The 13,239-nt window shown below is 40.0% G+C and overlaps 1 protein-coding gene across 1 annotated transcript in view; it reads right to left on the bottom strand.

Annotated features, from left to right (window-relative positions):
• CHCHD3 (coiled-coil-helix-coiled-coil-helix domain containing 3) overlaps positions 1-13,239 on the bottom strand; it is a 124,737-nt gene that overhangs the window by 48,381 nt on the left and 63,117 nt on the right. Inside the window, exon 5 of the mRNA XM_085081972.1 lies at positions 4,024-4,107. Coding sequence (XP_084938098.1) covers positions 4,024-4,107 — 84 coding nt within the window. The remainder of the gene's footprint in view (positions 1-4,023; positions 4,108-13,239) is intronic.

Raw genomic sequence — 13,239 nt, 5'->3', positions numbered from 1 at the left:
TCTGCAGGAAAATTGAGTGCAAGTGTTGCTGGGGACTGGAGCCTGCCCAGGAAAGGGACACTGGAGATGCAGAGATGGTGGTGAATAAAGTCCACACACTGAGGCTTGGAACTGGCCTGAAACCAGTCAGAAATGCTGCAGCTCTTCAATGGAATTAGAGGGACAAGAGAGAAAAGATATCAACAGTTTTTCATTTAAACACAGCAAATGGAACAACTTCAGCTACTGAGTGAGGACACACAGAGCTCCTGAGCTTTGGCACACAGGGGAGGAATGGCAAGCCCTGCCAAAAGGGCTCCTGGAGCTCTGATTGCACACTGGGGCTCTTCTCTTACTCCAAAATGACTTTGCTTTTCTCCTTACAGAGTCACAGAATGGTTTGGGTTGGAAAAGATCACCCTAACCCACCCCAGCCATGGCAGGGACACCTTCCACCATCCCAGGTTGCTCCAAGCCCTGTCCAGCCTGGCCTTGGCCATCCCAGGGATCCAGGGGCAGCCACAGCTTCTCTGGGAATTCCATCCCAGCCAGGAATTCCTAATTCCCAAGATCCCATCCATCCCTGCCCTCTGGCACTGGGAAGCCATTCCCTGTGTCCTGTCCCTCCATGCCTTGTCCCCAGTCCCTCTGCAGCTCTCCTGGAGCTCCTTCAGGTCCTGGCAGGAGCTCTGAGCTCTCCCTGCATCCTTCCCTTCTCCAGGGCAACATTTCCAGCTCTCCCAGCCTGCCTCCAGAGCAGCTCCAGGGATTCCTCTGGACTCTCCAGCAGCTCCAGGTGCTGTTGTCCCCAGGGTTAGGGCAGCTCTGGGTCTCACCTAAGGGACACAGGGACAGAATCCTCCCCTCCCTGCTGCCCAGGGGTCTCTGGCTCCCAGTGCCCATGGCCAGGGTATGTCCAGCTTCTCATTCCCCAAAATCCCCAAATCCTGTCCCAGGGCTGCTCTCCACCCCTTCCCCCCCAGGCTGGATTTGTGCTTGGATTGCCCTGAGCCACAGGCAGGACCTTGCACTTCTGATCAAATAATTCAGACAGCGTGAGGCACACACAGGGCAGTGACCCCACCACTGTCACCTCTGCTTTTTTGCTATCCAGAACCACCTTCACCCCACAGGTGGACAAGGAAAAAAACGTGAAAATTTCCCTCCAAGCTCAGTGTGTGAACAGTTAAACAGCAGCTCCACATCCCAGCCAGCTCCAGAGCAAGGTTGTTCTTTAACTCCTTTGTTCAACTCTCTGCTATTGCTCTGCTGCTGTGGAGCATGTAATAACTAATAGCTTATGTGCTATCTCTGACCTAGAAACACTGCCAGCTGTTAGGGGAATTGCTGGGTTTTGGGGAAGTATCAAAAGGTTTTTAGCACATAAACCAAATTTATGAACAGTTATTCCCCTGGAGAACAGAACTGTTTATGTTTTACTCTCGCAGCTGTCACTGGTGCACAGTTATTCTGTCCTGTATTAATGCCCTGCAAAGGTTGAGCATCTTCCCTCAGTCACTGAAATATTTTATAATTGACAGGCTTCATCTGGCACTGAATATGGATCATTTTCTCCATCAGGAGCACGCTGTGCTGACACTAATCTGTTCTGTTGTCATCTCCCTCTATTATCAGCGTCTGCATTGTTTTTGCAGCAGCACTGAAGAACACAAATACGAAGCTTCTAATTGAAAAGGCTAAGTAATCAAAAAGCCAATTAATCAGCGAGATGAGCTCTGACACTCGATGATGCAACAGACAGAAATACCACATAGGCATAACTGGAGTGGTTTTTAAAGTGTGCTTATTTGATGTGGGGATGATCTGAGATGGTAATTAGCATTCTTTGTCACAGGTGACAGACTTGGATTGAACATTTCTTCATCCTGACATTCCTCCTGCAGGCTCCACTTGCTCCCAGCCCACCTCTTGTTCTGAACTTCCCTCTGCTGAGCAGCTCTGCTCTGTCTCTGTGCACCTTCCACCGAAATCAGGACAAGTTTGGGAACTAACTATCAGCCTCTGTCATTTCCAGACCTGATTTTTGTTTTAAAAATCTCTATTTCCATCCCAATTTTGGGAATTCCCGCTGCAGAAGCTCCCAGGTGACCCCAGTGAGGGCTGCAGGCTCAGCCTTGGGAAGGTGGCATTGCAGGAATTGGGACCTCCCTGCCTGGCTAGGATTTCACTCTGCAACCTCCACCTCTCTGAAGAAATTCCAAGTCAGATTTGGGATCTGATTTGCAAATCTGAGCTCTGAGCTCACTCCTTTCAGAGTTGGAGCAGCACTTTTTTGTGTAGGAGAGAGGTGACAATGCACCTCGATGACAAAGTGGATGACAGCTTGGACAGGCAGAGGGGTTTTACCTCCCAAATGGAAAGTCAGAATGAAAAGACAAAGTTTGGCATCACAAAAACTCCACTCTGAAGACAGAGGAAACATAAAACATGGGATGAGACAAGAATTCAGAACCACTTGGTGTCATCCTGGAGATTTCCAAGCCAAGAAAAGACACCAAGAGATGGCAGAACTTTCCTGTTTCTCATTACCTGGGCTTGACGCTCCAAATAAAGTTATTTAAAGTTATTATCAATAACTTTATCAATCTATTTTATCAATATATGACCCATTATCTCCCTCACACACCACAAGGATGTATTTACACACAATTCCACACTGGAAATCTCCACTGAACAGCAGCAAGCAAAGGCACTGAGTCAGTGATCCACCTGACTGCGAAAAATAATGAAGAAAAACCTCTAAAAAGGTGAAAAAAGGTGAAGAAAAGGTGAAAGAAAAAACTTTCCAAGATCCATGTTTTATCAAACATCCTTTGCCATGAATTATTCCACACTAAGAGCAACCCCAAAAAATCCAGTCTGGATGAGATCCCACTGATGATTTTTCCTCCAAGACCAAACCAGTTATTGGAAAACAATATAAGTATTCTGTGGATTTTTGATTTTTTTTTTGGTGAAAGATCCTAATTTTTAGCTGTTTAAATAATGCACCAATTTAGAATCATTAAACTAATTTCCCCTCACCCTCTCCAATTCCTCCTCATTGCCAAGAACGTTGGGACTTCATTAATGTCATCTTTAAAGAGGGAGGACAAAACACCGAGATGGTATCCATTTAAAATATTCATTAAGCCCAATTATACACACTGATAATTCATGCAACACGTTCTTCCTCCTAATCCATGCAAAAAAAAAAAAGGGGTTTTCTTCTAGCCTGCTAAGCTGCATTAATGAATATGTATCTTGTTCACAGTTTTCACAACTTAAAAAAAAAAAATTAAAAATCCAAATTAATCAACAATCTATAAGCTCAGGAAGAAGGCAGAGGGGAAAAAGAGGCAAATGTATTCAGGCTGGAGGTTACAACCAACCTGGGAGCCAGCAAAGGATGACAGCAGGAATTATTTGAAATTAACATCCTATAAAAATAATACCCCATAAAGAACGGGGGATGTTCACAGCAATATGTTCAACCACTGTAAGCAAGTCCCACAGCTTCCCAAGCTGCTCTCTGCAGCTTAATTTCACGACAAAAAGACACACAAGTGCTTTTTAAGCGCGGGATAAACTTGGAATTAAAATGAAACTCTCCGTGTGCTGACGGAGGAATCACTAATTCCACCCACTGGAAGCAAAAAATTCACTTTGTCCCTTCACACTTCACTTTATTTTTTTTTTTTAATTTTAATTTTTTTACTTGATGACACTTAGTCACTTCCACCAGCTCTTCATCAGTGTTGGTAGAAAAGAAGCTCATTATTTTATTTTGCTGCCTGTAATTACCGTGACAGATGAAATCCCACTGAGAACGTGAGAACTTTGTTAGCAAAGAAAACAATATTCTCCCCATCAAACCTTCCACCTTGTCAAGATGAAGCCAGAAACAGTGATACAAAAATAACCCCTCTGGCCAGAATTTTCAGCTTTTTATCTCCCTTCAAAAATTCACCTTGTAAATAAAACCAGGAGGAGAAATGAACAGGAAAAATCTTCATTAAAAGGGGAAATAAAAAATGGTTTTACCCTCTCTTCCAGCCGAGCCAGCTGCTCCTTGTAGTAAGCATCGTGTTTCTTCAGCTCCCTGTCCTTCTCTTCCAGCTGCTTGGCCTAGAAAAAGAGCAGAAAAATTAAAATATTTTCCATTGTTCTGGATTTTTTTCCTTCCCTCCTCAACAGCTCTGCCAAAATTTGTCCAAATGGCTTTGGAAAAGTCACCAAAATGAAACCAAAACGCACCAAACTGGGATTTATTGTTAATTTTTTATATGAATTCAACTTTGCAAATCACTTCTGAACTCAAGGAAAAGCTAATTCTAACCAGGTGGATAATTTGGGAAGAACCAAATAATTTTATATATTTGCTAAAAAGTACATCTAAAACTCTGCTGGTCCTCTTTTAATTAGGAATCATTCCTTGGAAATTCCCAGATGGGCTGAAATATCCACTAAGTTGAAAAACTCCACCACAGCATCACTCCCAAGTCCAATAACAATCTAAAATAATACAGAATAATTTAAAATATTTATATTTTCAATACCAGCGTGACTTCACTGTTCATTTAAGAGACACTGCTTGCAGCAAATTGATGGTTTTTGGCTTTTCAGCTGCAGTTATTTCCCAATTTCCAGGATTAAGGAGACTCATTAAAAATGGGAAAATCCATTTAGAAAGCACACATGGCACAGAGGAATTGATGAAAAATAGATAAAGCTGGAAGTCCTGCAATGTAAATAGCAGACAAGAGATTTTTTTTTAACAAGCTCTGAAGGATTTAATGCAAATATTTTCCAGGTATTTTTTAAATTTTTTTAGTATTTCCGTGATTTTTAACGTAATATCTTAAGTGATTAATAATTATCTAATTATGATCATTACAATTACACCAAATATTGCACAGACTTGTACAGCTAGAAGATTTCAATCCCTTTCTCAAAATTAGGTTTTTTGGGGTTTTTTTTAGCAAACACCGAAGGAACACATGAAAAAATTCGGATTTTTCCTCTTTTCCTTATTCAACCACTTACCTTTATATCTATGTCCTGAAGCATGTAAAGAATTTTAAAATTCTAATTAAATTTATTGTATCACAGCGAACAGAAAGAATGCAAAAAAAAAACCCACATGTATGTCAGGTGTGGCTAAAAAAATGCAGAAAACTACTTGGAAATTGTTGGGATTTTCATTCAACTTCACCAAAAATAGCCCAAAAAAGTCACATTTTGGGTGAAGCAAACTTTGTCCTCTGCCAGCCACTCCATCAGAATTCCACAGAGCACAACCTTGACTTTAATTACTAATTAAAGTTTTTCCAGAGCTCATTCCATGAAATATTCCAGATGTTTTGTGTTGATGGTGGTTTGTTTCTTTTTATAGATAATTCCTGATATCCTGGAAAGTTAATTTTTTGGGTTGATTTTTGGGTTTCGTTCTCTGTCTCCTCTCAAAAGAATTAATCATCTAACCAGCTGGATTTTACTAAATAAAATTGCACGAAAATAAAATTACAGTGACACTCCTTGCCCTGATCAATCACTGAGAAAGGAGAAATGTTATATTATAAAAATACTGAATAATATTTTATTATATTTTATAATATAAATTAATATAATAGAAAATTAATATAATAGAAAATAATGTTTTATAATATGAATTATATTATAAAAAACTGAAATAATATCCAAACAACAAAAAAAATATATTTGCTTCCCTGTATTGTGGAAGTAACTGGAAGATTTGGTTAAAAAATCAGCAAAAAAGAGTTTTTTCCACCCCTGACACTTGTAGAGTAAAGCAGACACAGCAAAGTTCAAATGAATAAATAATAAATACAATTATTCATTTATACAGGAGACTATAAATATACCAATAGAGGAGAACTGAGTGCCAAAATAAAAACCTGTAAATAATATTATATTTATGGGGCTGCAGCTACAAGATCCCTGTGAATGTCAATGAGCTGCAGGGAAATAATTGAGAAAAACCATGTTTTCAATTAGCTGCAATGCTGCACTTCAGGTGTCAATGAGACACTGGAACAGGTTTGGTGCTTCTTCACAAAGAAATTTTAAATAAAACAAAAAAAAAATTAATAATTTGCTTGGGTGTTTTCTAAAGAATAGATTCAAAAGGCCATTTGGCTCCCCAAATTATCCAAATTAATTATCACTAATATTAAACTCAGGTTTTTCAGAATCCCAAGGAAATTGGGCCAAAATTTCAATGCCAACTTGGGTTTGTTTTTAAAAGCAGCACCTGGATTTGGTAGGAGTTGCCAGCACTGGAAAAATTGATATTTTCCCTACAAAAAAATTCCAGGAATTGCCTCAAACTCGGCTGTGACAAATCCAAGCTCTGCTCACACTGCATCCAACAAAACCACATTTATTTTGTCCACAACACAGCAAACAAGCAGCTGGCTGAAAACTTATGTTTAATAATTTAATATTAAAAATAAAGGATGACATCTGGTCAGCTGGATGCAACAACATTCCAGGTGTGTGTTGTGGTCATAAATTGCCATTATTTAAGGAGCTGATAAAGAAAAAACTAATATTATCAGGTGGTTTAATATAAGTTTGTAGGGAGATTTTAAATTCAGCTCAGAGCCAATTCATTAACATCCCAAAAATGTCCAGTGGAAGTGCTGAGATGGCTCCAGTTGGCATTTTGCTGGGGAAAGAATGATCCACTTCCAAATAATACCCCAGTTTCAATTTATTAATTATCTGAGAGTCCTCTGAAGGTCTTGATTTCATCTCCTCACCGTCCCACCAAGGACATTGGGGACATCAAGGTGTCCCAAGCGAGAGCTGGCAGAGTGGGGTGAGTGAAATTCACATTTGCAAGTTGATAAAAATCAGATAAAGCTTCATTATTTGCATAAATTATGATGATCAGCAAAAACTCCTCATCCTCATGGAGTGTCACAGTAAAAATAATTCCCTATTTCTATATTTTAAAACTCCTCATCCTCATGGAGTGTCACAGTAAAAATAATTCCCAATTTCTACATTTCAAAACTCCTCATCCTCATGGAGTGTCCCAATAAAAATAATTCCCTATTTCTATATTTTAAAACTCCTCATCCTCATGGAGTGTCACAGTAAAAATAATTCCCAATTTCTACATTTCAAAACTCCTCATCCTCATGGAGTGTCCCAATAAAAATAATTCCCTATTTCTATATTTTAAAACTCCTCATCCTCATGGAGTGTCACAGTAAAAATAATTCCCAATTTCTACATTTCAAAACTCCTCATCCTCATGGAGTGTCCCAATAAAAATAATTCCCTATTTCTACATTTTAAAACTTCTCATGCTCATGGAGTGTCCCAATAAAAATAATTCCCAATTTCTACATTTCAAAACTCCTCATCCTCATGGAGTGTCCCAATAAAAATAATTCCCAATTTCTACATTTCACGGATGTTGAACTGCTGGAGTTTTAATTTTTAACCTTATATTTCAGGATATAAATACACCCATCATTCTGAACAGGCAACACCAATAAATTCTGGATATTCCTACAAACACATGCTGCTCTTTTTCCCGTCAAAGAATTCCTTTTTCAATTACCACCAGGAACAAAATCATCCCTAAACACAAGAAATCATCCTCGAAATAAAGGAATGTTCATTTCCACTTGTAAAGGTGGAGAATTGTTAGGAATTCCAAACAGCAGCACCAATAATGTTCATAAAACGGAGCCTTTGACAAGCGTAATTAAAGCAAGCTTTGGTAATTACCGCTAAATGTGCTACAGTGCATTTTCTAGAAATAAGGAAGTCCTAGAAGAGTCGTGCAGATAAAGAAGATCACCTTGAGAGGAGCAGGCTAATGGGGAAAATGAAAAAAATTGGATTTCTGAAGGAGGGAGGATCTAGTGTAGAACAGAACGTGCGACGTGAAGCTTCAGTTACTGAATCTCGTTATAGACCAAAGGAGGAAAAAACAAATGTACAAATGCCAAGGAAAAGTTACATTCCAATTAGGATTCCAATCCTAATGTGAGTCACAGGAATATGTAACTCAAACCCACATGAACATCATTCTCCATCAAGGCAGAAATTCATTGATGGTGTTGCCTCAACAAGAAAAGCTCAAGGCAGAAATTCATTGATGGTGTTGCCCCAACAAGAAAAGCTTCTATGATGTCAGAATAAAAAGCTGAACAAGGAAAATCCCAGAATTACTGAGGTTAGAAAAACTCTCCAAGGTCACCAAGGCCAAGCTGTGCCCAATGCCCACCTTGTCCCCAGCCCTGAGTGACACGTCCAGCAACTCCTTGGACATTTCCAGGGATGGAGAATCCAAACCTCCCTGGGCAGAAAAACCCCTGATTTGTACGAAACAACCAGAAATGAGCAATTCCAGAATGCCAGAACTGTAAAAAGCAGAAAACCAGAAGGGTTTGGGTCTCAAAGGATCATTTCATTCCAACCAGGACATCTTCCACCACCCCAGGCTGCTCCAATCCCTTGTCCAACCTGTCCAAAATCAGCACTAAAGAAAAGCTGCAATTTCTCCCTAAACTCAGAACCATCTGCTTTGCTCAGCTTCAAAACCAACAGCCTCCGAAGCCCTTATTTCCTCGAAAAATAAAAATTAAAATCACATTCAGGGGATCTTCTATTCATCAGCAACAGGCAGAAAAAAGCCTCGTGTTCCCATCCAAGCGTGGTTCAAAGGGAAAAGAGACGCGAAACAAATCTGAATTACATCTCTGCATGTCACTGGGAATGAAAGGAAGGCATGACTTGTTCCTGAAACTCTACCCATGCTTTTCAGGCAGCCAACACAGTCCAAGGAGATCAAACATTTGAAAGACTAGCTGTACTGCTGCCAGGTATTTGTAGCAATTCAAATATTGTCTCTAACCGTGGCTGACAGCTTCTGATGTTTCAGTCGTATGTCAAATATGTAGTTTTGCACTAAACTGAAGGAAGCAGAGGCTGTTCCATCTGAGCTGAAGTGGATTTTTCCCTGTAAAACGGAGCAAAAGGACTATTATCCTGTAAAATTCAGGGGAAAACTGCCAGTAAACTGATTTAGGACTCTGTTCTGCTTTGGTATTTGTTGCTACAAGTAATAAATATTTTTGCTGTTTTTATCGTGTTCAGAATTGATATTAATGATGGTTTTGCAGCAATATTTTTAAATTCCTGGATGAAACAACAGAAAGGTGAAGAAAAGTTATAGCTCAGCGCTGTGAGCCAATATTTGGTGTATTTTTAAACAAAACATGATGGAAAACAAAGCAAAATATAAGGAAGCACCACTTTTCCAGAATGTCACCACTGAAGTCCAAAACCAGCCAGAGGGAAGAAATTCACACCTCATTTGCCTCATCCCCAAAATATTCAGAGAAAACGCTGAAATCCAAGCTTTCCACCTAGGGCTCTTCACTCTTTTGTCACAACCCCAGCATCACTCGTCAACAATATCAGATTATTATCATTTGAAAAGCCCCAGTTCTCACGTTTTGTAAACGAAAAGTTCAACGGGCTGAACCCAAACAGGGCAATAATTCCAGGGGATGCTGCATTCATATCAGCAGTGAAAACTCAACACCCCATCCAAAGGCACTTCAAAGCCAATCTCATTCGGAATCCCATCGAAAACCTCCTGGATTTTCAGTTTATTAGAGGTCTCTCGGCATCAGGGGTTGTTTCTCCAGAGTTATTTTCCATCTGTGAATTTCCCACTCCTTCTATCAAACAATATTCAAGCTCTGCGTGGATTGATATCATTTCCTCCCAGCCATTGGAAGTGGCTGCTCAAGCTGTTCTCCTGGGAAGCAATTTCCACTCAAGGCAAAAAAAACCAAAAAGTGATGATGGCCAAGTAGGTAAATCCACTTTGGAATAGCAAATAAGAGGATATTTATTGCTGCTGAGCTATTCAGGGTATTGATTTCTGCTTAAGACGCAGAACTGAGTCACTTGGAACTGCAGCAGGTGTTTCTCAATTGGAAAGATCCAATACAGGCAGAAATTTCGGGTTTGGGTGCTCAAAAAGGCACTTAAAACTGAAGATAATCTATTGTCTTAAAGGTATTTCATCTGTATTTTTTGGAAATTTGATCTTGTTAAATTGAGCTCTTCTGTTTAGTAATAAAGGAAGTGTCACAACTCATTGATTTTGGCCCAAATTATGCAGCCATTTTATTTCCCATTATTCCCAAACTGAGGTTTTCCTATTCAGCTTGAGAATAAAATTACTGTAACCAGCAGATAATTTGAGACTGAAGATGTAACTCAGAGACAAGTTCATCTTTTGAACAGAATATTTGACTTAACAGCGGAATTTAGGGATTAACCTCAAGGGAACATCATTTAGGTGAATTTTGGGAATGCTCCAACTTTCCCAAAAATCCTTTTGGCATCGAGATGATACACAAAAAATTCCCATGGTAAAGAAAATATTTACAGGTAACTGCTGTGCACCTACATCAAACGACACAAAATTCATCCCAATTAATAAGTCAGTTTTCAGCTCTGTTTAATTTTTTCCAACACTCTGAAAACTCAATTCCAACAATTAACAGGACAGTTTGCAGCTCTTCACGTTATATCCCCAAAATATTACACTAAATGTGAAAATCCTCAGTTAATACCACACATTTACCACAACTCTCTAAATTACCACCTCCAAACCAAGACCCAGCAAAGCCTTGGGAAAGTGGGAGAACACAGCAGGATTTCATGCTCTTTGTATGTTAATTACTAAATTACAATGCTGGTCTTTCAGCATCTTCTTGAAAGATTTAACAACTTCTCCTGCAGCAAACCCACGGGAGAATTACTACCTCGAGCAGAGCAGCTCTGAAAGGGGTTGGGATTGATTAATGCATTGATTATTGGTGAGCATCTTCCTTTTGTATAATCCTGTAACACGTGTCATTGAATTTCTGTGTCCAACTTCCACCCAGTGCACTTTTTATTTCTCTTCTGGTTGGATTGCAGAGTCTCCAGGGCAGAGCCTGGAACTCACTCCACATCTGTGCAGTGTTTAACAGAATTCTGCTTCAAGCTCTGCTGGGGTTTGTGTTGTTCTAACAGAAATAAATAATATTCTGAGCGCGGAGAATATTCCAAATGGAGGGGGGAAGGAGATTTGATACAAGAGAGAGAAATGGAAACAAATACTTGAGTTTTGTGAAGGTTATGGTAGGAAAATAAATGAAAAGGAGTTTTTTTTTAAATGCTGAGTGTGCCAGGAGTTTGGGACTGGGCAACTGAACAAACCCTCAAACTTATGAATATAATTAAGTAATTAGAGGCAGAAAGGACTGAAGCTGACATTTCTATTGCTCTGACATCCTTGTCATCAAACATTTGCTGACACAACATTAGAAAAGTTTAACATGGCAGAAATTGTTCCAAAAACATGGTTCTGCTAAAAGGTTTATACATTTTAGTGTAAATTTTGGTCACAATTGGTAAAAATAAACCAGCTGTCTGATGGGATATTCAAAAATACTTCCATAGTGTCTTAATCAAAGAAAAATGCAAAGCAAGTAATAATAAAGGATCCAATAAGAATGAGTGGAAAATAACTTGGAAGCAAAAGTTATAAAAGTTATTCACCAGCCAAGTGAAGCTTTTTCATCCTGACTATAAAACCCTGGAGAAAAAGTTGATATTCCTGCAGAAAAAGCCAAGGAAAAATTGTTAAAACAGCAAAATAAAACCAGGATATTTATGAAGAAAAGGAAAAGGGAGTAACAAACTGAGATCACAATATTTGACACAAATAAAATCCCAGCTCCTCCCAGAGCTCTGGTCACTCTCAGTATATTTATATTCTGGTCACTGCAGAGAAAACCTTTGGAAAAGAAAGCAGCTGGAGGCAGATAAAGAGCAAAGCCCTGAGAAGAGCTCTGTGTACAGCAGAGAGGCACACAAAATAATTAAATGTTCAGAGAAGGTGAGCCAGGCTCTCCTATTTACTCCTGCTCATAATACAAGAGCGAGGAAATATTCAGTGAACAGTGAAATTGAAAAGCAACAAATTTGAAACCAATTAAATGCATAATTAACCTGCAGAACTCGTTGCCACAAGTTATCAGCGAAGCTGATCGCTCAGCAAAACCCCAAAAAAGTTGAGATGTTTGTGTTACCTCTGAAAAAATCCACAATTTTGCCTTTCAGCTACCTCAGACTCCTTGAAGCACTTGAATTCAGGATTCCTTGAAGTGCTAATACAGAATAATTCCATTCTTTAGCAATGGAATGCTATTATGTAACAATTAACAATATTGAGATCTGTCATGTGGCAATTATTTGAGATTATAAGGAGGAGGAAACTCCTTTTTATCCCAGCTCTGTGACAAACTGCCTCAAGGAACTACTTTAGTTCTTGTGGTGTCTGACAAAAATCATGAATTAAGTCCCAAATTTCAGCTCTTTTCAGCTGCTCTGATGATGTTTTCACACAGCCAGGAAAACAACAAGAAAAAAAGCCTAAAATCTACCTTGACAACTTATTTCTCCCACCCTCAAGATGAGAATTTAGGATTAGGAAATGGGGATGACAGATCAACACCCAGAGCTCCCAGGTGTTTCTGCAGAGCTTCCTCTCCTTGTTGGTGACAACAGCTGAAGGAGGTGAGGAACTAATGGTAAATGGAGCCCAAGGTGTAAAACCAAACAAAGAATCTTATCAGCAGGGAAAATAAGAGTTAATGAGGAATTTAAATACTGCTGAGCCACACAGGCAGTGTGGATCCAACGGCTGGAGCAGCAGCAGAGGCTCTGCTCAGTGAATTTCCAACCAGCACTGCTCTGAACACAGAGAAATCCAGCAGAAAAACCAGCAATTTCCAGCTTGAAGGAGAGCAAAAGTGCTGAGAAAGAAGACAGAGAGAGTTAATCCATATGCCAGGCTTACCAAAGGAAAGCACCACTGGTTGATCCTCAGGCTTTTCCCTGGGAAGAGCTGGGAATGTTGCCCTGGAGAAGGGAAGGATGCAGGGAGAGCTCAGAGCTCCTGCCAGGGCCTGAAGGAGCTCCAGGAGAGCTGCAGAGGGACTGGGAACAAGGCATGGAGGGACAGGACACAGGGAATGGCTTCCCACTGCCAGAGGGCAGGGATGGATGGGATCTTGGGAATTAGGAATTCCTGGCTGGGATGGAATTCCCAGAGAAGCTGGGGCTGCCCCTGGATCCCTGGGATGGCCAAGGCCAGGCTGGACAGGGCTTGGAGCAAACTGGGACAGTGGAAATGTCCCTGTCCAG

Source organism: Lichenostomus cassidix, chromosome 1Aa (genome assembly GCF_008360975.1).
Source record: "Lichenostomus cassidix isolate B80296 chromosome 1Aa, HeHo_3.0, whole genome shotgun sequence".
In the NCBI taxonomy this organism is placed as follows: domain Eukaryota; kingdom Metazoa; phylum Chordata; class Aves; order Passeriformes; family Meliphagidae; genus Lichenostomus; species Lichenostomus cassidix.
Note: the sequence above shows the minus strand (reverse complement) of the source record. Positions and strands in the feature narration are given on the sequence as shown.